A 25,560-nucleotide genomic window follows, 5' to 3' on the forward strand; every position below is an offset into this window, starting at 1 on the left:
TGGCAAAATGGCAGGATCAATGGGCTCAAGAGTGGCAACAATTGTGAAGTTGGCCCAGGACCAGGCAGTGTTTTGTTCTGTTGTGCATAGGGTCGCCATGAGTCGGTATCGACTCCATGGCACCTAACAACAATGACAATGCATGATAGCTGTGGCTTGAGGGCCCCAAGCATTTGATACATTCATGACTCTCTTTTTCATTTTTGAGGAGCTAAAAGAGTATAAAGTCATAAAGTCTCCTAGTACAGCCACATGGGATGTTTGGTTTAGCCTCCCTCTGTTTAGAGATGAAGAAATTGTCTACCAGCAAAAATCACATTGTCTCAAAAAGCCCACTCCTTGTGGAATAAAGTCAGTTGGCATATTTGCTCTGGGATATATCTGGTAGCTTACCTGTTCCAACATGTCCTTGGGCAGATCTTCCTGCTCATCCATCGTTAGAATTGCCCGTTTGATCTCATCATTGGATAGTTTTAACCTGGAGATAGAATATTTTGTTGTGAACAATATTCACTTGAGTAATTAAAAATTAATACAAGGTCATTCTTTTCGCTGTTCCAGCTACTGGTTTCCCAAGTAGTTTTTCTCAAAATCTCTCAGTGAAAGCTTATTTCCTGACAATATTGCACCTCAAAATAGTGTTTTGAAACTGCTTTACCATTCTTTCGGGGCTTTGTAATACTTGGCTGACACAGGAGAACAAAGCTTTTATGTTCTAACGTTTCGTTTCCTTAAATAAGGGACTGAGTGATTAGCAATAGGAAAAACACAAATCATTTTCTTTTATTGACAGTATCCAAGAATTGCAGGCGAGAGGGGGAGAATTTAATTCCAAACTTGATTATGTATCAGGAGTGTTTCAAGTTTCCTATCAAATTAAAAAGGGATCTTGAGGTTATATGTTAAAATGTTATACGTTGAATAATATAGTTAATGTACAAAATAAAACATATGTGTTTTACATATATATTATTTCACTTAAACCTTAAAATACTAGTGAGGTTCATGTTTTTAACCAATGAAGAAACTCAGGCTCAGAATAGCTAAGTGATTTTTTTGTTCAAGTTCAAACATGACTACAACAAGACCTAACATGAACCAAAGACCTTTGCCTGCCAGTGTCCCACTCTTCATGAATAATGCTTTCTTCGTGACTATTTCAGGAGTCCTGGTGTGGTGCCGGAGGATAAGCGCTCGACCTCAAGGTCAGTTTGATCTGCAAAGTCAGCTGTTCAAACTCATCAGCTGTTCCTCGTAAACCCTCTACACGGTCGCTATGAGTCGGAACCAATTCTACAGCACTTAACAACAACAATGAATATCACACAAGGAAGAACTGAAGCAAAAACACAAATCTGTTTTGTGTTTCTCTGTCTACCTTACACAAAGGATTCATCAATACATTTAGAGATTTATATAGGCTTTCTGTTCCCGTAAAGATTTACAGCCTCAGAAACCCTGTACAGGGTCGCTATGAGTCGGAACCGACTCCATGGCACATACTCACCACCACCAATATCAGGGTAACAATGCACAAAATCTAAGAGTTATGAAATGAAACATACTTGTAAAAATGTATGTTTATTAAATGCCACCAATGTTTTAATCAGGGCAAAAAAAGTCTTAATTTGGGTTTTAGCTGTGACAATAAAATCATTCCTTTGTTTCAGTTGTAAGCATTAGACACATTGTTGTTGTTAAGTGCCATCAAGTTGGTTCCGACCCATAGCGACCCTATATAGGGTTTCCAAGGAGCAGCTGGTGAGCTTGAACTGCCAACCTTGCAGTTCAAACGGCTTTGCAATCTGGTGCATTAACCCACAGCGCCACATCAGCACTCCATACTTCCCTTAAAATCCTATGTCCTTATGTTGCTATTGTTGTTAAATGCTGTTGAGTTGGTTCTGACCCATCGCGACCCTGTATAGTATTTCCAAGGAGCATCTGGAGAGCTTGAATCTGTGACACATTAATGTCACTTGGTTTGTTCTTCTATTCTTTGCTTTTCAAGAAGGCTCACATTTAAGAAGAGAAATAGAAAAGTACACAAATAAATATAGAAAATACAGAGCAAAATGCACACATATCATAGATAAAACACTTGAAGGTAGGGGTCTGAGCAGCAGACAGGCAGGGGCCAGTGTGACCCTTGGAAAACGCATTTATTAAGCTTCAGTTTCCTTATCTGTAAGACAGGGATAAGAACAACTACATTAGAGGAAAACAAAAAAGGAATTTTGATGAGGAGTAATTGAAGCAATGTGTGTAAAGGGCTTAGCTACACAAAACCAATAACCAAACTCAATTTCATCGAGTTAATTCCTACTTATAGCAACCCTGTAGGGTTTTCCAGGCGGTAAATCTTTATGGAAGCAGAAAGCCTCACCTTTCTCCCACAGAACAATTGGTAGATTTGAACAGCCGACTTTGTGATTAGCAGTCCAGTGCTTATCCTACAGCACCACACCAGCTCTCCTTTAGCCATGGAGAGAGATCGCAATAAACTAGGGGCAGGCTAGGTATGGAGTCCTGGTGTGGCACTGTGGATTAATATGCTGGACTGCAAAGTTGGTTTGAACTGCAAAGTCAGCAGTTCAAACTCACCAGCCACTCCTTGGAAACCCTATACAGGGTCACTATGGGTCGGAAGTGACTTGACGGCGGTAAACAACATGGTAAGTTAATATGTTAGGCTGCTAACTAAAAGGTTGCAGGTTTGCGTTCACACAGTACCTTAGAAGAAAGGTCTAGCAATTTACTTCTGAAAAATTCGTTACTGAGAACCCTATGGAATGTTAGCTCTACCCTGACACACACATAGTCACCAGGAGTCAAAACTGTCGTGATGGCAGCTGAGTTTTTTCTACAAGGTCGATTTTTTTTTTTCTACAGCGGCGGGGGGGGGAATTAAAAAGCAGCTGTACTTTTATAACCTTAATTATGAAGGTACAGTCATCTGGTCCTTAAAGCGAGCTTATAATATGGTCATTACGAATGTGTCCTAAAGCACTCTCATATTTTACTGTGTTTTAGCTCTGCCTACAACACCTATTAGGCCCAGGGAGTAGTTTAAAAAAAAAAAAGGAAAGACGTAGCCCTTATTTTGAAGGTGTTTATAATCTTTGAGAGAATCAAATGACAAGCTGAAACAATGTGTTGTAAAGCACACGCTCACCCACCGATGAACAAGAGGGTCAAATGAGTACATGTGTGTAGGGGATGTTGGGGGAAAGTTGGGGTGAAAATAAGTGTATGGGAGAGGGGGGAGCAGGGCAAAAGGTCCCAGAAGGAGAAAAGAACCACGAGGTGGCAAGGACCAGCCATACCCTAATGTAGAAACATACTTGTGGCTTATCCTTTCCTCTAGATTTTGATGTGACTTACCATCCACCCAACTACTGAAACTGAATGTTGTTTCATGTACCAATGAGTAAGAAAGGGCAGAAACAAATTGGGGGGTCTTGTTGTACACAGGGTACTCAAGCCATTCTTTTCTATTTCATGTTTTAAAATATAAACACAGCTTCTAGACCAAATGCCAAATTGCCCAGATTAAAAATAAGACCCACTCTGCCACCCCTCCTACTGTAACTCCAAGGCTGCATAGCAACCATGGGTCCGAGCAGACTTTAGCTTGTTTGTGGTCATTCCTGGGACAATCCTCATGAACATGCTCACCACAACATCATGATAGAAAACAACTGTGCTAAGTTGACATACATAAAGTAACTAAAAATAAAAACACATTGCTGTTTAATCGGTTCCAACTCACAGTGACCCTGTGGGACAGAGTAGAATACCTCCTAGGGTTTGCAAGGCTGCAATTTTTAAGAACGCAGACCGCCACATCCTTCTCCCGAGGAGTGGCTCAGGGGGTTCAAACAGCCAACTTTTGAGTCAGCAGCTGAGAAGTAAACCATTATACCACCGGGGCTGCGGAGTAAAGGACAACAGGAGGGTAAGCTGTATCAGAGAATCAAGGTCTTAGGGCATGGGCTAAATTTCAACATCCATATAAACGGGGAAGAGACTGAAGTTGCCAAAGACTTAATTTTGCTTGGATCAACCATCAACACTCATGGAAACTGTAGTCAAGAAATGATGTATTGCATTAGGCAAATCTGCTACACAACACCTCTTTAAAGTGGTCAAGTGCCAAGATGTGTTTGAGGACTAGGGTATGCCTGATCCAAGCCATGGTATGCTCAATAACCTCATATGCATGTGAAAGTTGGACAGTGAATAAGGAAGACCTTAGAAGAATTGATGCACTTGAGTTATGGTTTTGGAGGAGAATATTAAAAGTACCATGGACTTCCAAAAGAACAAACCAATCTGTGTTGGAAGAAGTATAGCCAGAGTGCTTCTTGGAAGCCAGGACAGCCAGACTTCATTTCTTATACTCCAGCCCCTGGAGAAGAAGATCATGTTTGGTAAAGTGGAGGGTCAGAGAAAAGGAGGAAGAGCCCCAACAAGATGGATTAGCACAGTGTCGACACCAACGTGGTCAGGCTTAGCAACAATTGGGAGACTGAATTTCATTCTGTTGTGCCTAGGGTTGCTATGAGTTGGTGCTGAGTCAATGGCACCTAACAACAACAACCACAACCAAACAGCTCTTGGGAGTCCTGTTTTATGCTGCAGGATAAACAGGACTACTAACTACAAGGTTAGAGGTTCAAAACTCACCAGTCGTTCCTCAGAAACCTTATACAGGGTCACTAAATGTCAGAACCGATTCCACAGCACTTAACAACAACAACAAAGGCTCTTTGGTAGTGGGGGGTGGTGGTAGTGTGCCATGGAGTCGGTTCCGACTCATAGCATCCCTGCATAGGGTTTTCCAGGCTGTAAATCTTTATGGGAGCAGAAAGCCTCACCTTTCTCCTGTGGAACCACTGGTAGTTTCGAACTGCTGACCTTGAGGTTAGCAGCCCAACTCGGGACCACTATGCTACCAAAGCACCCTACAAAGGCTCTTTAAATGTCCTTCAGTGGTGTAAATGGATGTGTGCTTGATGGCTATACCATAGTTTGGAGGTTCGAGTCCACCCAGAGGCACCTCAGAAGAAAGGCTTTGAGCACTCTGCTTCTAGAAAATGAGCCACTGGAAACCTATGGCACACACATAGGGCCACCATGATTCAGCATTAACCTAAGCAACTGGATTTTCAAAGGCTCTGGAGCTCATTTAAGTGCAAACCATGGTGTGACCAAGAAAGGCCAAGGAAGGATAATGCAGGGAAGGTTTAAACGGCCATTAATGAAAACCAAATGGTTGTGGAGACATCTATAATCAGCCCCGAAAAGTGCTCTGCTCAGAAGAAAAATAAATAAATTAGTTCTGTGTCCTTTTCACACTGAGTTTAAGAAACCATTTTACGGTGCAGCAGCTCTGTTAAGCCCTTCTGTTTTGCATTTAGGGGAAAAGGAGTTGAAAATCATGGTGAGAACAATACTTGAAGTATCAGATTTGCATTTCATTAGCTCCCCATATGGAGGGCAGAGCTTCAAGCTTTTGAAATTGTATATATTTATGCTCCTCAACCCCCAGAGGCTGTCTGGACTAAACACTAGCTCTAATTCATAACAATTTTGGTTTCTCTTAATGTGGCCCATGAAGAGACTCGAGACTTTAATGGATGGTACTTAAGAAAATCTACCTGTCAACATGCCGCCTCACGCGTGCCCAGTTGGATCAGACAAAGAAACCATACCTTCCAGGAAAGGGGAGAAGGATTTGCTGCCCTCTGGAGGTGGGGGTCAGTGTTCTATAGGTTGACGAGTTCTGAGTATCACCTGTCAACTGCAGAATGAGACTCTAATCTCTGTAATTTAAGGACCCTACCAGTTCTAACATCTTAATTGCTTTTAAAGCTTGGCAGTGTTCTGATGTGGTAGAGCGTGGTAACTTTTGAGACACTGCTTCTTTAAAAGGCAGGAAACAAACCAGCCGTATATAGTATTTAACTCTATCTTGCTCTAAGCAACTATTTCAAACATTTGCCAGGAGAATAGGAACATCCAGGCATAATTAAAAGGCGTTAAGGATGGATGGCTAGATTACCATTTGGTCTTAGCTCTGCTTCAGTAGATTTAAGCCAAATCCCCCTACTTTAAAGGAGCTTTCTATGGTTTACTACACCCAGGCTGCCATGTTAAATGAGCATCTGGAAAAAAACAATAGCGCAACATTTTGTAAAATTGCAGTTCAAATAGATTTGTTTTGCAACAAAAACCTACTTCCAAGTTTCTCTCTGTTTCTGTATATATATATATATATGTGTGTGTGTGTGTGTGTGTGTGTGTATATATATATATATATATATATATGAAACCCTGTGCAGGGTCACTATGAGTTGGAACCTACTCCACAGTAGTTAACAACAACTATATATATTTTGTGTTTTTTTTTTTTAAGAGGGAGGCATTTGGGGAGAAGAGAGGTCTGTTTTAGAAAATAAAATAAATTTTAAATTGCTCGAATGTCATATATGTACATGCAGAAGGGCTGCTGTGGCTGGAATGGTTGTTTCTAGCTATCCCATTCTAAGGTATGGGTACCCACTCTACTCTTCCCTTTCTGTGAAAGGCATGGTCCCTGGCACTCTGGAGCTCCCACTGCAAACTTACACCCTTGAAAACAGTCCCTTTCCAAGAGCTTCAAGTGAACTTGGACACTCACACTTGGCCACCCACATGTGCAGGCATATGAAGGGCCCTGCTTTCTCAAACCCTGCCTTGATTTCTGGCACAGGATCCTTCCCAGAACCTGTTCACCCGCAGACAAGGACATGGTAGGCACCCTTGACCAAACGTACTGTTAACTTTTGTATCATGTAGGTAAGGAAGAGCTTTGGAAGATAAGCAAACACAGAGGCGCATACTGTTGTTGTTAAGTGCCGTCGAGTCGGTTCTGACCCATAGTGACCTTATGTACAACAGAATGAAACACCACTTGGTCCTGCGACATCCTCACAATAGCTTCTACACTTGAGCCCATTGCTGCTGCCACCACTATGCCAATCCACATGCACTTCCTAAAATGCACTCCTTGGGATATGCCACAAGGCTTTACCTGTAGACGAATTTAGTGCAATGATTGCATTGCTGGGAAATACATTCCAAGTTAGCAAGATAAGAAATAGAGAAGTTTGCCGTTCTTTCGGAATGAAATAAGTAGGAAAGAACAAACTGTAGACAGGAAGGAAATCTTGACATCATATTTGAAACATTCCTATTCATTGTCCATATGCTGAAAATCCCCCACCAAGTCCAGCTGAGGGTTTCTTCATATTTCTGTTCTGTGTCTCAACAAGTCTCTTGTGGGCAACAGAAAGAACTTTCGATCTGATGGTTGCCCTTGCCTCCAAATTTTGACACTTTCTGCAGACCCCTGAGAAAACAATCTTAAAACCCTATTAAAAGCAAATATGGTTCTCCTGAACCAAGTGCACTGAGTCCTAACCCAATTCGCAATGAGTCTGAAAATATGGGCTGCCATTAATGCAGCAGCCATCCCATGCAGGTACTCTGTACGGTGACTTACTACTTTTCTATTTCCATTGTATAGAAGAGAAGGTTATGACTTTAATCTCGGGCTGTACTTATAAAGGCACTGGGCAAAGACTTAGGCTCTCCTACCTAGTCCCATCTAACACATTTCATCTCTTAATAGCAGTAGATAAGTTTTTGCTGCAATCACAGGATCTCTGTCAACTACTCCCTTCCCCTGCCTTTCTGTGTTGCTGGGGCACACCCTGTTTGAAACTCCTTCCCCTCTGCCTTCAAAGCCTCCTCTCTGTTTGGGCCATTCTCTCACTTTGAAATGCTCCCCAGTCTCCATCTGGGAAGACCACTTGAAGACCCCACCAGACACTCCTCATGAAAAAGATGTGCTGGTCAGTTTCTGTAAAGAGTTACCACCCTGGCAACCCTAGGAAGCAGTTCTACTCACTATAGATTTCTGTGAGTTAGAATTGAGTTGACAGGAATGGGTATTACACCCAACATAGTGCTAGGTAAGAAAAACAAAATCAACAAACGTCCACAGTGGTGATTTGTCTAAGAAAAAGTTCCAAACATACTTCCTTATGAATTCTACCCTCTCCTCCATTAAAGGAGCTCTGGTAGCATAGTGGGTTACGAATTAGACACCTAACCTCAAGGTCATCAGTTTGAATCTCCCAGCTACTCGGCGGGAGAAAGAAGAGGCTTTCTGCTTCCATAAAGATTACAGCCTCAGAAATGCTATGCAGGTTGCTATGAGTCAGAACTGACTCCACAGCCACCACCTCCGTTAAGATCCTAGCTTCATTTATGGGTAGGCAAGATGGAAAGGGGGAGAAAGAAAGATCGATAAACTACTGACTGGTTAAAAAAATAAATAACAAATTATACTTAAAACTGCTTTATTTGCTTTGCCATTTCCAGAGTGTGTGTATCAGCTGTGTGCTGTTACACACATCACTGACCAGAAAACCATGTGTGGTAGATACTTTACCCTCAGGGAGAGAGATGTTTTTAGACCCCGATCAGTGAAGCCCAATTTCTGTAAGGTCAAGTGGGACTCCAAATTCCTTTGTTACACACACAGAGTCTATTCATTGTGCTCATGTAGTAACACTTACTCATTAAATTGGATTCTAATTGATAACCTACCAGATATGAGGCAGCTCTGAAAGGTGTCTGCTAGAGAGAGTTTAGATACGTTCACGTTCTTTGTCTCTTCACACTCTGACACTTTTGAGGGAACGAGGGAATTAGATATCACAAATATGAAATAATTCCTTCCAGAATGGGATGGGAAATTTGCCAGAGAGAGTTGTAAGCTTATCTATAACTAGTGTAATTATTCCCGGTTGGCACCTACAACTGAGAATATGTCTGTGAGAAAGTAGGTCGCGGTTTTTCATTCCTACAGGCATAGAAATGCTATTTAGGTTCCGAGAGATAGATTCCTTTGTCAAGTTGTTTGAAAATATTCATGTGGACAGCAAAAGTACAAAATGTATGGTCAGGCTAAAAGGGAGAAAGTCTAGGACTAAAATTATCCTTTTATTTCATTATTAAGTATGGATTTTTTTAATATAAAAAGGCACCAAAGTAATTTGCATACACAATAGGAGAGAGAGAGAAAAAAAAAATAGACCTTTAAAATATTTTCAATGGTACCTTCCTAAGATAGACTGATGTTTTGTCTAACTATGTCTTCATTGAGCCAAAGTGGGAATAAATCTAGGTCCTGGCCCCATATGTACTGTCCATCCAGAGGCAGAACTCAACTGGGAACAGGATGGTCATATTACCTTAACAGTTGTATTAAAATTTGGTGATCTCACTAAGCTTCAATTTTTCTTTCACTAGAAGAAATGTTTGCTTCCTAAAGCAATATATATCTGTATAACCATCAAGCTTCCATACTGAAAACCAAGCTGCACTTCTATGTGTTAATTATTATTATTTTTTTAACTCTAAGATCATCTATAAACCAAGGACTTTGCCTCTTTCCTTCCCTTGACAGAGACACCTTTCTTTTTCTTTTTTTTTTTTTTTTGACTTTCGGTTGTATTTATTTTACAAGCAGCCATCATTCATGTAAGAGGGAGAGAGGGAGGGAAGAGTTTATAAGAATAGAGAGGGACATTTATAAGTGTTAGGCAAAGGCTGATCCAGAGTGCCGGAAACCCCCACCCACTGACAAGCCCTTGCCTCCTGAGGGAAGTTCCCTCTGCCCTCATCAGCAGTTCTCCATCCATGATGTATATGGCAACATTCTTTCTAGAATCTAACTAGTATGACTTATCTTTACAGCTGCAAAGCTCAGGGTTCTTTTCATTCCCCTCGTAAGCACTGGGTATCTTTGCCCAATATGAAAGTTCGTTTTAGAGAAAAGAAGAAGACTAGACAGAAAAATTACTTGAAACATGGGACAACCCAACACATTGCCTGAAGCTGCAATCAGATTCCAGGTCCCCAAATTTCCTTTCTTCTTTTCAAGTTCCAAGGTTGTGATGGTTCAGTAATTGAGAAAGATTTTTGAATAGCACTAGACTGTATAAATTAGCATTTCATTGAGGTTTAAGATTTATTTAGCTTTTACCTTTAAAAATGTTCAAAAAGGATCACGCAATCATGTAACCTTTAAGTATCAAAAGGCAACAGTAGAAAGTAAAATAAAACAAAAAGCCCTCATCCTTGATCCTGACAGTGTAATGTGAATGATCGGAATATCTCTAAAGCCAATAAAATATAAACGAAAGTAAAATGCTTTCAATTTCAAGTTAGTAAAGTCCATTTTAAGTAGCTCTGGTAGCAAAGTGGTTTTTGAATCGGACTGTGAACCTTAAGGTCAGCAGTTTGAAACTACTAGCTGTTCTGTGGGAGAAAGATGAGGCTTTCTGCTCCCGTAAAGATTTACAGCCTCAGAAACCCTGTACAGGGTCGTTATGGGTCGGAATTGACTCGACAGCACATAACAATAACATAACAACAACAAAGTCCATTTTATAGGCTTTCGTGCTGGGGGTAGGTGGAAAGGATCAATTTAGGATGCTCTGAGTTTTAAATTTAGAAACCTGTGGAAATTAAACTCTAAGACAGTAGCCATCGCTCTGTAATATTCCACCGGGAAAAGTAAGCATAAGAATTCTCACCTCAAACAGTACAGAACTCAAAGAAATGTAGCTCAGCAAAGTACAAGTTAAAAAAACAAAAAAACACAAACATGGTTTTGAGTTACATAACAGAAAACCATTGGTGCTATTACTAGAACGTTTATCCAACATTAACAATACCTCGATAGAAGGATGTTGCAATTCTGAGCTCTCCGACCATCAATCACTGAAAGCTCTTTGACTTTAAATTTGGAACTCAGTGTGTCATCAATGGCATCTGCTTCTTTCTATAAAGAGCACAAAAGAAATCCATCAAAGTCAGTGACATTCAGACTTCTGACACACACTTACTGCATATGCACTCACACACACACAAACACACCACTGAGGCAAAGCTGAGATGATGAGGTGGGAAGGACGGGGAGATGAGAGAATGGAAACAAAGGCTAACCTCTAGTTGGCAAAGGCAAATAATAAGAAAAGCTGACCACCCACATTTGAAAAGCATTGTTTGCAAGTACAAAGTGTCTTCAATTTGAAGATGCTAAATGTGCATAAATTATCAGTAAGTGGTACCTCTCCTTTTGTCCCCCAGATCCCCTATGGAAAGCTGACAGAAGAACTGTCACTATAAATCAAGCTCAGCTGAGGCTGGCCATTGCTGTTTCTGCCATTTGTAGGGCCCATTCACCCTAGAACCATTTGTATACTAAGCACTCAAAAAACTGAACAATGAAACCTCCAAACATCTTCAAGTACAGCATGAGGCCCCCAAGCCCAGATGGTACCTTTCATTACCCTGGAGCTTGATGGGCAAGAGGGAGGGGGGGCAGTACAAGGCATTAGTTCAATTACTTCAATTGACAACAGAATGTATGCTGCATACTCCGCTGCTGTACAGAAAATAGTGAAGGCCAATCATGATTTATGGCGGACTAGGCAGAAAACAATTACATGTGAAATACTGTTTGAGTAAACTGAGCATCAGAGGTATTGATAATAATAAACAAAAGTTCAAAGGACAAAACACAGACTAACTTGGTGTAGTTATTTATTGGTATATTATCAAATCTGATTTTATCAGAGGTCAGGATCAACTGGAAAATGGATCATGACATTTTAAAAATGTAAGGCAACTAAAGAGCTCTGGAATGTTTAGGAAGCAAGATAATATGGGCATTATTATAAGAGGAACCATGTGATCAAGTTTCAACTGCCTCTTGTCATGCTGAGATTTCAGGTATACCTCTCTAGATACTCAGTTAAGAGTGGCGAAAAAGCCAATGTGAAATTACCTAAGCGTTGCATTATGCTGTCTGAAAACAAATGGGATCATCAAAAGATTGCAAGCTTATTGTGAGCCAAGGAGTTATGTTACCCAAGGTTTAGGCAGTAGCTCACTTACCTGCTTGGTGTTACTGTTCACAAAGAAATCCTATAGGCATGGCAGAAGCATGGAAAAGGTAAATCAGACACATGCAGTTCAGAAATCACAGCCACAAAATAGGGGAAAGTCAGAGCAGTCAAGAAGTTCAGTGATCTAGGGGAAGGGATGGTTTATGCCTGTAGAAATACCATCAGAGTTGATGAAGAATGAGACCGTCTAGTTGGAAGCAAATCAATTCAGAAAAGAAATCAACTTCAGAAAGTTCCAAGCTGAGAAATGAACAAATGGGTTCCATTTACTCAACATGGAAGTTTTACTTGATGTAGGAAAATATCAACTGATTCAATCATTTCGGGGAAACGACTCCCAGAGCCTGCACTACCAGCAAAACATGCCTTTTTTTGGGAGTGGGGTGCAAATAATGTCCTGTCTTCCTACATCATAAGGAAGGATAAAGAAAAAAACAAAAGCTAGGTCAGTAATACGAGGGAGCTTCAGAAAGTTCATGGAAAGGTGGAATCAAAAGATAATTTGTTTCATAAACTTTTTGAAGTCCCCTCATATTAACCCTCAGTACCTCCAGAGGGTCATATGGGTGCAGTAGGTAGGCATGAGGAAGACGGCAGAACTCAAAATTAAGAGACAACGAGTGGTTCATGTGGTGTGGAGGCATTGGTAGGCCTGTCCCGACTATCTCAGGGCCGATCAAGGATGACCAGGTCAATAGCCTCTTATGGAATGGTTCATAGGAAAGACATGCAGTGAAGAAAACACAAAGAGAAAAAGGTATTGACCTGTGATGAGAACGTTACAGCTGCTGTTCCTGTTTTTGCAATGCTGGAATGAGTAAAGCTTCAGTATGCAAAACACACCCTGGGCTTTTGGGCCAAAAGCTTGCACAAACAGCATTCTGCTCAGCAGATTCCTGAAGGTCTCATTGATCTGGACAGCACTACCAAGGCCAACTGTACACAGATGAGCCATTTCACATAACTCTTCTACTGGGAAACAAAAATGTGTCTTCCTCTTGATTTCACCCACACAAGGAAGGATTACTTTTCTAGAATGGCACTTAAAAATCAATTGATGGCCAAAAGAAATTTTTCTTCCCCTCTGATGTCAGTTTTCCTTTATCCCTGGTTATAACCATCAAGTTTTCTACTATTCCAAAGCTCCTTAGAATACTACCCACTTTTATATTAAAAAAAAAAAAAAAAAAATGTTCCCTTTCAAGGAACACAAAAGACCTTACCTGGCTGATATGAACTCCATGAGGTGATTTTAGCCTACTTCTTGTACTTAAAGAGACAACTGCTAGTTGAGTTTATATCCTGCCAACCTTGCACTTCAAGCTGACTTTGCAGCCTAGCACATTAACCCACAGCGCCACACCAGAATTCCCTGTTGTTGTCGTTAAGTGCCATTGAGTCGGTTCCAACTCATAGAGACCCTGTATAGGAGCAGCTGGTGAGACTGAACCACTGACCCTGCAATTCAAACTGACCTTGGGTGCTGTAGGATAACCAAAAGGTTGGCAGTTGAAACCTACCAGCTGCTCCTCGAAAACCCTACACAGTTGGTTGCTGGAGTTGGGACTGACTCAATGGCATTTAAACAACACCCTCTAGTGTAGCTAGTTACATATGGATTCAGGCAATTGTTATTTACAGGGTACATAGCTTTGGGCTTAGTCTATCTGTAAATGGGGTCAACAAGGGATTATTACTGTGAGGATTAAATATGATAATACATATGAAGGATTCTGCATAATATCTGACACATTCATGATCTCAATACTTGGTAGCTATCATATAATACAATTATCTTTTCAAACTGATGATTAAGATGATTTTTTTCCTCCCTTTTGTTCTACTTTCAGCTGAGTTGAAGAATAGCTAGCTGGTCAGGATCCTCTATTTGTAGCCAACAGCAACCATAGCATGACACTGTGTTTATTGTTGTGTGCCTTTGAGTCAATTCTGGTTCATAGCGGTCCAATGGAACAGAACCTCATCTGGTTTCTTAGGTTGTATTCTACTTCAAAAGAGTTTTGTGGTTCAAACCTACCGGTTGGCTACTCTATAGGTTCACTATGAGTCGGAACTGACTCAACGGCTTCTAAATCAACAATTTTACAGAAGCACGTCACTAGGTCTTTTCTCCCATGGAGTTGATGGTGAGTTGAGTTGATGGTGAGTTCAAAGTGTCAACCTTTTGGTTAGCAACCAAGTGCTTAACTGCTGTCCCACTAGGGCTCCTTGTAAGTGTGATTTGTTGTTGTTCAGTACTGTCGAGTCGGTCCCGACCCACAGCGACCCTGTATACGGTTTCCAAGGAGCAGCTGGTGAGCTTGAACTGCCAACCTTGCAGTTCAAACGGCTTTGTAGTCTGGCACATTAACCCACTGCGCCACACTAGGACTTCAGTAAGTGTGATAGTCAATAGCTAAGTAGTGTATCTTATCTTTCTAGAGGTGGTGTTGAGAGATTCATGAGAGAATTTGGTTAATCCTTTGCTAGAGTTCTCTACTTTCAGGGTCTTTTTATCAACACCTTGTAAATAAAATTAGAAAGTCTATGCATTTCACCAGACAGGGAGTAGGGTATGTTAAAAATAATGATGCTTCGAAACCTAGCTTTTTAACGAAATCTTAAATTAGTCCTTCAGCTATTAGAGGTAATACTAATTGGTTTAGGACCAAATAGAGTAGAATTGCCTATAGTTGGCTCCACTGAACAGAGTCCTGGTGTAGTGCTGCAGGTTAATGCACTAGACTGCAAGGTCGGTTTGGACTGCAAGGTCTGTGGTTCAAGTTCACTAGCCACTCCTCAGAAACCCTATACAGGGTCACTATGAGTCGGAACCAACTCAATGGCACTGAACAACAACAGGGAGTCCTGGTGTGGTGCTGTGTGTTAATGTTCTGGACTGCAAAGTTGGCTTGAACTGTAAGGTTGGCAGTTCAAGCTCACTAGCCGCTCCTCAGAAACCCTATACAGGGTCACTATGGGTTAGAACCGATTCAACGGCACTTAACAACAACAACAAGATGTCTGATTTTCCAGATGATTTTTGGTAAAGGAATTAGGACTTGGAATACAAATAGGAAGTAGGGAGTGGCATTTTCAGGACCGGAAATGTTTTATTATTATACTATAGATAAATAAAGTTTATTTATCTTATATTATGTTACATAATATAAGGAAATGTTATATTATCCTATAGATAAATAAAGTAATAACCTTACTCCATAGACAATGAATGACAACCCTTATATAAATGGCTATATCTTTTGGAAGTTAAGATATGTAAATCTGATAAAGACTGGGGGTCTGACCCCAGAAAAAAGTATAAACTAACATTTAATATGAAACTTTGACTTGATTAATTTTTACCAGGGAGCCCAGTTTTATAACCTCTTAGCTTACACTTTGATCCTAAGGGGCGAAAAAAACCAGAAACCCACTATGAGGCAACTTCCAGAAGCTGGTGGAAAAATTCCATTATCTTTCATTCCATTTTTCCCACAGACTGTTTGAAGCCCCCTCATATTTACAAAGATCTCTTCACGTGCCATACCTAAAGATCAAAATTTATTGAAATAAAAATCTCAAGTCATACCAAGTTTTCAGTGTGAAAATTAGATGTATAGAATAACTTGTTTCAAAATAAAGAAAAATGAGTTTTACTACTTATAAAATGTCAGAACTATCAATGAATGAGACAAATGTGCCCCAAAGAATGATTTGTAAATTACTTATTTGCAGGAAGAGGTGGAGTCTTCAGGAGTTTGGGGCTCCTTTGTTTTCTAAATCAGAGTGGGAAGGATTTGAAAGATTATATTAGGTACTGATAAACAGAACCCTTAAAGAAGGGATTTTAAGTGCCACTGAGACGATTCCAACCCATAGCGACCCTGTATAGGGTTTCCAAGGAGCAGCTGGTTAGCTTGAATCACTGATCTTGCAGTTCAAATGACTTTGCAGTCTGACGTATTAGTCCACAGCGCCACGCCAGGACTTCCAAAGGGAGAGCCTTAGACAAAGAGCAAGGAAGTAGCACGCAGATAGTAAATTGTTAACTTGTTGCTACAGAGATATGAACTCTTTATGTAAATAATCACCCTTAGCTCAATTTTCCTCTTTTTAACACTACATATTAATGCTTATACAGGGAGAAATGAATTTATAACATCTCACGATGAAGATTTCACATACAATGTGAGATAAATATTGTTTTACTGTATCTGAAATAGTATTACAATGTGCTTACGCTGTATATTAAAGTAAGTCTTTTTATGAGTGGAAGGCATGTATAATGTAGTTTCAATGGAAAAAGAAGTTCTGGGATTCAAGGAATTGACTTTCAAATGAACTTTGGGAATTTGAGCAGGGGAATGACTGCACACTATATTAAATTCCATTTCATGGGCACGTAAGCTTACACAATCAGCTCTGCACACCTCTGATAGCCATACTGGGGAAAGAAAAAAAATCTGAATAGGAGTGGTCTTGTACTTATAACTAGAGAGTTAAAGAAAGAAAATCCTTTACAAAGCTTGGCCTTTATAATGAATAAAACAGTGCACCAGTGACAACAACGTGTAACTGAGAATTACGCCACTTTTAAAGCTGACTCTGCCACCGGTTGGGACACTAAACACACCAAGTCATGTTTGTGTCAACTGTAAAATCAGATCATACTCACCTCATGGAGCTGGTGTCAAATAAGGATTAAATAAGAAAGTAAGCACAGGAGCTCTTGGGGAACAAAATTTTAGGCTCCATGAGATTGGCAAGTGTCTGAGTATCATACTCAGCTCCAGGAATGCAATGGTACTTGATACTTGAAATTGATGATCATCTCTTGGCCCATCATGACTATTTGTAGATTTCTCCCCTCTGCTTTGGTTATAAGTTACTTTATAGGCTGGTGCAACATTAAAATATATTTGCAATCTTTGAAGTCCTTCCTAAAGAACCTTGAATACAAAGTAGTGTGGAGTAAATGTCTATTTTTACTTTCAAGCTATATTTTTTTCTCAAATCAACCAAACATATTTTATGTGTGTATATGTTTCCTGGAGTCCTGGTGTGGCGCTGAGGATTAATGCACTGGATTGCAAAGTTGGTTGGTGGTTCAAGCTTACTAGTCGCTCCTCGAAAACCCTATACAGGGTCTTCACTATGTGTTGGAACTGACTCCACAGCACTCAACAACAACAATAACAATATATGTTCCCTAGGCATCATTCTTTAGCTGCTCACAAAAAACGATACTATGATACTAATCTGATAGTTGCTGAGATTTTTTTTTCAAAATCAGTGCAGGGTTCCCGCTGCATGCATGAAAGGTAATGTTATTCATGGGTTTCTCTGTTTCACTGAGGAATTTACCTGGCTCAATAACTAGCTGACGAACTGGGCTTCATAATTCTGGAAGATGGGAAAAGGAGACACCATGGGGAAAAAATAGGTTCCTACTATTCATTTGGGAACGGAAAAGAGAGCAGTTCCAGTGTGATGACAATTATACAATGTATTTCAAGACAGAAATAAAAGATGCTGCCATTAGTCATCAGACTTGGGGATGTTCGGTGACTGACACCTGTTTCTTTCATTCCGCCCCACACCATCTTACTAGATGGTCTGCAACTTCCTATTTTCAACTCTTCAGCACTAAGTTAATGCAATAAAATGGGAAACATATTCACGGTTCAAAAACATCTCCCCTCAAATGCTTGCATCAGGAACTGAGACCTATTTGCATTACAAGCTAAGGAGGTGTGTAGAAATTTCTCCTCAAGAAGTGCTATTGAAAATATGGGCAGAAGTGATTTTTACTTACAAGTCCACTTAGTGTTAAGTACAACTGGAATGTTCTGCTCTATCCCGACTGGGATGACTACTGATTACTTAAACAGTGATCAGTTGCTAGGAGACAATTGGCCAATTGCTAAGCTTTATGCAACCCTTCCTCCCAGAGCTCTTGAGGACTGTCCACATATTTGTCCCAGAGCATTTTGGCAGCATCCTTCTGCACCTTCTGCTGAAAGCCAGTTAATTATGAATCTTGTAAACTTGGGTCTTTCAACCACCTGCCTTCATAATAAATTCAACCCACATGCCCAGACTTGAAGTACATAGTTAGGAATAACTGCTGCTTTCTCTTCCTTTAATTTACTTCTCTAAGTTCCCAAACCTCCATTTTGTTGTTGCTGTTGTTAAGTGCCATCGTGTCGGTTCTGCCAACCTTGTGGTTAGCAGTCCAATGCCTACCCTACAGCACCAAAAATGGACTCCAGTCTCCATTTTACGCAACCAGAATGGACCAGTATTACTAATTGAAACTGAAGTGGGAAACCAATAGGATATGTAATCAGATCCAAAGGCTCTTTTTCTCTACCGTGGAATTTGTTAATGATATCCTGAGACTCACTGCTACACTGAGGGAAAACCCTCTTGGGACAGTGGGCAGAGGAGGTACCTTGTGGCCATTTTCTCTTCTTTTTCATTGTGCTCCTTTATTTGGTATGTGCAACACTGCATAAGTTGGCCTTTATCCTTCCGTGAGACCCCGGAAGGATGCCTGTGTCAGTATCTATGTTCCCATGGCAGGTTTATATATATATATATATATATATATATATATATATATAAAATATTTATTAAAATAGCACTAAAGGTGTTGCAAAGAAGTTTTTCCCCTCTTGGCATTGTGCTGTTGTTGTTATTAAGTGCCGTTGAGTCTTTTCTGACCCATAGTGACCCTGTATAGGGTTTCTGAGGACCCACTGGTGAGCTTGAACCACCAACCTTGTGGTTCAAACTGACTTTGCAGTCCAGTGAACCCTCAGCGCCACACCAGGACTCCAGTTAGGTGCCATCAAATTGGTTCTGATTCATAGTGGCCCTATGCACAACAAATAAAATACTGCCCAGTCCTGTCCCATCCTTACTATAATCGTTAGACTAAAGCCCATTGCTACGGCCACTGCGTCAATCCATCCTGTTGGAAGTCTTCCTCTTTTTTTTTTGCTAACCCTCCACTCCTTCTCCAGGGACTGGTCCTTCTTGATATGTTTAAAGTATGAGAGACAAAAGTCTTGCCATCCTGGCTTCTAAGGAGCATTCTGGCTGTACTTCTTTCAACACAGATTTGTTTGTTCTGGAAGTCCATGGTACTGTTAATATTCTTCTCCAACACCATAACTCAAAAGCATAAATTCTTCTATGGTCTTCCTTATTTATTGTTCAATTTTCACATGTATATGAAGCTACTGAAAATACCATGGCTTGGGTCAGGTGCACCTTAGTCCTCAAAATCCTTGCTTTTGAACACTTTAAAGAGGTCTTGTGCAGCAGATTTGCCTAACGCAGTACATCACTTGATTGTTTAACTGCTGCTTCCGTGAGTGTTGATAGTGATCCTCTGTTAGAAGAAAATATTCTGGCTAAAGAATCCACCCTCCTGTATTTGAGATCATCAAAATCCATTAAAAACAAAACAAAATGACCCTAACTAAGCTTTTGTTTCTTCCCCAGCCTCTGCCTATCTTCTTCCTTGGTGCTTAGCATTTCTCTTCTAAGACAATTTTATTTGGGAAATGAGCCAGGTCTTAACAGAATAGGAAGTCTGCAGCATCTCTAAGGATGCTCCACCCTGGATGTGATTCATGGCTGAGTTGGGCCCAAGGAAAGCCCCTGTACACATGCCTGGCAGTTGGGAGTTGAGTTCCTGTTTAAGATGCACTCTCCTGCCTTCCTTATTTCTCTCCTTCCATCCTCTGCAAGACTCTTTCTTCTCACAGTCCTGGACTCAGATTTTCCTTCTTTGGGTCTCTGATTTACCAGTACCTGCTTTGGACCTCTTTACACTCTTCTTCGGAAAATCTCTGTATCTAGCTACCTTATTAGAACATCTTCTGGCCCACCTTTAAGAGTGTCTACCAGGACGCCCTTCTGAGGAGTGTGAAGTCCCACATACCCTGCTGCCTGCCACTTGACCCAATCAATGTGGATAGCCAGCAAGCACGGAATCACATGTTCTTTCTTCTATTATGAAATCTTCACTTCATTTTCAATATCTTCACTAGAATTTCTCCTTTTCTGTGCCACTGCTAGCTTCACATTTTTTAGACATTGCCACCCTATGTCAGAATCAATACCATGCTTGTGGTGCTGAGTAAAAACTTCTCTCCATAATTCTTTCAATCTGCCAGATTATATTCATTTATCAACCCCTATATTTTTAAAGATTCCATCTATTTCTACAAGCATCTCACTTCTGGGAGAAAAAAAAAAAAAAGAATACATTTGATACCATAAAAATGGCGGTGTATAGGCATTTGACCTCCAGGAACTTCCCAAGGGGGAGAGAGAATCACTATCAGTAACCGCCCAAGGCTGATTCCTTAGAAGAGATCAGACATACCTCCATCCTCCAACCAGCTGCCCCTCGTCCTCTGGCACTCTCAACTTCTAAGCTAGGTTTGATAATTCATTGCAATGTCTACATACAACTCTTAGACCACACTCAGTTCTGAGGTCTATTAGGGAAGTAACTGGTTACAATTCAGGATTAGGCCAGCCTCTTCTCAGCTATGAAGTCCCCGACCAGTGAGCCTATGTCCCTTCAACTTGCACACACAGGAATAGGCACAGAGACACACACCCATCTACTTTTCAGGAACATCTCACAGCAGACAAGCCACCTAGAGCTAAGATGCCTTTCACATCATGCACAATGGCATGATTTCCACTTCTCAGTGTCTGGAGGGAACATGCTGTTACCTGCTGTCTTTGGTAGGCTGAGAAAGTTCTTTCCAGGTCTTCAAGATCTAGAATTTTAAAGACTTTTGTATCATCAATTTCAGTCCATACGGTTCCTTCCAGTTTGTTCTGCAAACATCAAGTTAATACATGCTAAGTTTTATAGTTATACCAAAAAAGAACAGACATGGTTACCAAAAATAAAAAAAGTTGCTGCTGTCCCAAATTAGCCATTCTACCGGATGCTCATCGAGTGTTTGTGTAAGCCATGTGTCATTATTTCAGAAGCTGTATCGCTTAAATGTCTGAGCTAGTGACTCCATGTTAGAAAGTGGAAACACTCAATGGCCAGCTTGATCTCCCTTTCTGGAAGAGAACACAGTGAACTGCTATACATTAGAGAGGAGACTGGAACAAACGGCTTACCTCGGGCAGCTTACACCAGTTGAAGGATTTCAGGGCATTTGTGGGCTGAGGAATATTTTTCTTCTTAAGTGCCAGACCCAGTGGAGCACCAGGGGGAGGCATGATCCCTCCTAGGGGAGGGGGTCCTGGAGGAGGTGGCGGGCCACCCGGAGGGAGGGGAGGTGCCGGAGGAGGAGTCATTCCATTAGGTAGCGGTGGAGGTGGTGGGGGAGGTAGGATAGCCCCCAGCACTGATGAAGGAAAGGGGCCTCCTGGGGCTCCAGGTGAGGGTCCAACTGGTACTGAAGCACAGACGGCCCTCTGCAAAGGCAAGAACAGGAAAGGAGGAGATTAATGGGAGAATTCATTTGTGATTTCCAGAGTTTGTTACTGCCTAAAATGTTTGGAGTCCTGGTGTGGCGCTGTGGGTTAATGCACCAGACTGTAAAGCTGTTTGAACTGCAAGGTCAGCAGTTCAAGCTCACCAGCTGCTTCTCGGAAACCCTATACAGGGCCACTATGGTTTGGAACCGACTTGACAGCACTTAACAACAACAACAAAATGTTTGTGATTTTGAGTTTGTTACTGCCCCAAATGTGTACTATTGAGAAATGCCCACTTCTGAGAAGGTGGGTTTTAATGGATCGCTAAGTCAAGTAGACTTTTAAGGCCTACATAACCACAGTGATCCATCACATGAATTGTTTCAGCTCCCATTCCCCCAGGAGACGTTGACTATGTGAGAGTGAGGGCCTCCAGGGCCGGCCCAGGAGACGTTGACTATGTGAGAGTGAGGGCCTCCAGGGCCGGCCCACCCGCGGCCCGTACCCTCACCCTGTTGAGCTCTTGGAGCTGTGCCGTCAGGTCTGCCACCTGCTGCTTCACTTGTTTGTGCTCACTGGTCTCCTTTTCAAGCTTCTCTTTCATTTTATTCAGGGTCTGCATCATCTCTTCCTTCTCCTGGGTCTTGGCATCACACTCCCGCTCTTTCTTTTCCAATTTCTGTTGTAGTTCATTGTGCTCTATGCAAGAAAACAATTGGACAGGACAAAAAGAGCTGTATTTTCTAAGAAGAAAATGGACTGGGAACAATGGGAGAGGCTGGTGGCTTTTTATTAGACAAATACTCTCCCTCTCCTCTAGTAAGGGGGGCAACTTGCAGTTTCAATGGTGCTTAGAGAGGGATACAGATGAAAAAAATTTTAACTGTATTTTACAAGAGGCTGAAGAACAAGAAGTTGTAGCTTTGACAATGAAACAAGAGTTTGTTTGAGCAACCACATCTTGAAGAGAATGGTGCCTGCTTGGTATTTAATGAGGAAACCTATCACAGAAATGACCCCTTTGGCAACACTAGGGAAAAAGAATAATAAAAGGGCCTCACTTCACAAATGAAATATGGGGATGTGAGAAGTCCAGCTTTTACGCGCTAGGTTTGCTGGCTTGCATCTGACGAGCAGAAGGGCTGGAAAGGAGGTTCTCTGGCTGTGAGGAATTTCTGCTGCCAGACCCACTGTTTGTCCCCAGTGGTAGTCACTTCTATCCCTATCCCTCCCTCAGAAGGCTATTCAGACTTGAAGCACTTTCTGCTTCAGGCAAACAACTATCGAAACTTGTGAAGGCAAACGTTTTCATCTCAGTATTAAATATTTTAAAGGCAGTGGTTTCAGTCAAGCCTGAGAATAAGGGTCATTTGGGGAGAAAATGACCTCTCAGTGGAACACGGTTTACAATCTAACCTAATGCTTTTTCACACTGCCAATATTGCCGATTCTAGCAGTGACGGGAAATGATGAGCTTTGGACAACAGAACAAATGGATTTTACTGCAGAATTTTACTTCAAATGTTTGGCCCCAATTCCTATTCTTTTTATATCAAATAAATCCACTAGAGAGATAGTCCACTGGAGCAGAGTAATACAAGTAGGTCTCTATTACTGAATTTGATATCACATTTTAATTCTTTTTGTCTCTGTTTCTTTCTCTTTCCCACAAACATCAGAGTTTGCAGAGTGGGGTTCAAACCACTAAAATCTTACTGCCAAGTCTGACACTGACAGAGATAATCACCAACCAACTTCTATTACTGACTTCTTCAGAGAATCATCTAAACGTTTCCTTGTCATATCCCATTTCCCCTTTTCTATTCCCATTTCACTCCTCGTTTACAATTAAGACTATGAACTTGCCTTCATTTACCAGTCATTAGCCTTTACCTGGTTGGGTCTCAGAGTCATCTGAGGGGCTTTAACATTTTGGGACCTCCAAAGTCTTGTTTTGGGTCACTCCCTAGAGTCTATCAGGACAGAACTGCAGACTCCATGGTTTTCCAATACCACCCCACCCACCCCCAGACGAGCCTGCATTACAGCCAAGTTTGGCAACCCCTTCACAAAAGGACTCTCTTCAATAAATGATGACCATGAAATAAGTGCTTGGTGAGCACTTACTGGACTCTATAATACTACACAAGAATTCTCTTCTTCCAGGCCCACAGAATTTCGCTTCTCTTCACAGTCTAATGTGTCTCTTGAACACAATTGTGCAGCCTAAAGATCCTGGAAAAGCATTAACTTTAGCTACAATTTCTCTTCTTCTACACTCTATCCATGACCCCATCTTAAACCATCCTGTCCCTTTCAGTGACCTCAACTCTTTCTCTTGTGCCATCTCAGGCTCTCAAATCCTGTAAAAGTCACTATCATTATCAAACAGCTAGTATGTGCCAGGCACTGTTCTAAAGTCCTTCTATTTTTTAACTTCTATCTCATCATTTCAATGTATCTTTACAACAACTCTGTGAGCTAGATTTAATCCTCATTTTACAGAGGAGGTTACTGGAGGAAAAGGGGACATCGCTTAGTTTACCCACACAATCAGTGTGGCACAGAGTGGAGTCTTAAAGACACAGAACCCAACGCAATCCCTGGAAATCAAGGCATTCAAAAACTATTCACTGAACAAATGAATGAGTGAATGAATGATCCATGTAGCTAAAAGACCCACCAGTCAACAGTTTCTTTTTTAGCAGAACTTCTCTTTCCCCTAGTTTTCAATCAGTGTTGCTATCCTCCCTAGAGCAATTTCTGGAATTTGGTTATAAAAATGCATGTCACTTATGAGACAGCAATCTGGATTCATATGAGGAACTCATGACCTAACCGGGCTTCACACTTGATACTTTTCTGGTGCCAGTGCTGACTCTGCTTTTTAGCTCAGGGGAAACGGGTAAATGCGATGCATCTCTTGGAACCTCTTTTCGGCATGCTAAATACAGGGTGAGGGCAATTGTATTTCACTGTGACGGAGGAACTAGGATGAGGAAAAGGAAGTCAGTTAACCAGCAAGCTGGGGTACGGTCTGACTGTTTTCGTAAAGAGGCCAACTTAATTTGAAGGGCGAGGAAAACACTGTATCCATTGCTGTGAGTGGCTGGTGCAGCGAAGGCACACGACTCTCCTGTCATTTGATGCTGAGCAATAACATCAAAAATATGTGCATTCATGCACCAAAGCTGGCCTATTAATGTTTCATAACTAATATCTGTACCATTTCTTTCTTTACCACTAGTGCAAATTAAGGCGTGTGGAACACCTGGCTACTAAACCCAAGCTTCCCGAGCTTCACTTTTAAAATATCACAGACAATGCTAGGTAGTCCCTGGGATCCTTTACCATGTCAACCACAACCCAGTGTGTTTTAAAAAGCAGTCATGGGATCAGGGAGAGGCTTGGGATGATTAATAGTTAAAGATGTTTAAATTCATGAATGCTGAAAAACTCCTTTACAAGCTTTTCAAAAGATTTAAAAAGGATTAAGTATCTGGAAGTCAGCATGTCAACTTGTTTCAAAAACAACAAAAAAAATAGTATGAAAATCCTTAAGACATAAAAAAAAAAAAGGCAAGCTGTTTGATGCACTAAAGACAGTAAAGAAACATCAATGCAAATTTCCAAATTATACAAGAAGCAGGAAGCTCAGGGAGACACAATAACAAGACCTCTTGTCAGGCCTCATCGTTTACCTTTTCGCATTTTTTCTGCTTGTTCTTTCCACTGCTTAACTTCATTTTCATTAACCAACCTGTATAACAGTTCAAAGAATAGTCACTACAAAAACAAACAAAACAACAACAACAACAAAAAGGCCCTACCACTAAATGAAGGCTCCCTAGGTTCAAAATAAAAAAAATTCTACTGGGGAGAAAAATCTTAGCATGTTTGAAAAGAATTTAAACCCAGATGCTAGTTAGATAATATTGCTGTTGTTGTTAAGTATTGTCACGTTGGTTCTGAACCATAGCGACCCTGTACAGGGTTTCCGAGGCTGTAAATCTTTACGGGAGCAGAAAGCCTCATCATTCTCCCACAGAATGGCTGG

The 25,560-nt window shown here is 41.0% G+C and overlaps 1 protein-coding gene across 2 annotated transcripts in view; it reads right to left on the reverse strand.

Moving 5' to 3' along the window:
* The window catches only part of DAAM1 (dishevelled associated activator of morphogenesis 1), a 229,885-nt gene that overhangs the window by 29,755 nt on the left and 174,570 nt on the right, over positions 1–25,560 (reverse strand). Inside the window, exons 12-18 of one of the 2 annotated variants that reach the window (XM_006864598.1) lie at positions 25,205–25,263; positions 22,015–22,202; positions 21,201–21,500; positions 20,796–20,903; positions 12,022–12,051; positions 10,797–10,903; positions 394–478 (exon numbers count right to left, since the gene is read on the reverse strand). In XM_006864598.1, coding sequence (XP_006864660.1) covers positions 394–478; positions 10,797–10,903; positions 12,022–12,051; positions 20,796–20,903; positions 21,201–21,500; positions 22,015–22,202; positions 25,205–25,263 — 877 coding nt within the window. The remainder of the gene's footprint in view (positions 1–393; positions 479–10,796; positions 10,904–12,021; positions 12,052–20,795; positions 20,904–21,200; positions 21,501–22,014; positions 22,203–25,204; positions 25,264–25,560) is intronic. The other variant, XM_006864597.1, reaches the window with a different exon arrangement.

This window comes from Chrysochloris asiatica, unplaced genomic scaffold (genome assembly GCF_000296735.1).
Source record: "Chrysochloris asiatica unplaced genomic scaffold, ChrAsi1.0 scaffold00067, whole genome shotgun sequence".
Classification (NCBI taxonomy): Eukaryota; Metazoa; Chordata; class Mammalia; order Afrosoricida; family Chrysochloridae; genus Chrysochloris; species Chrysochloris asiatica.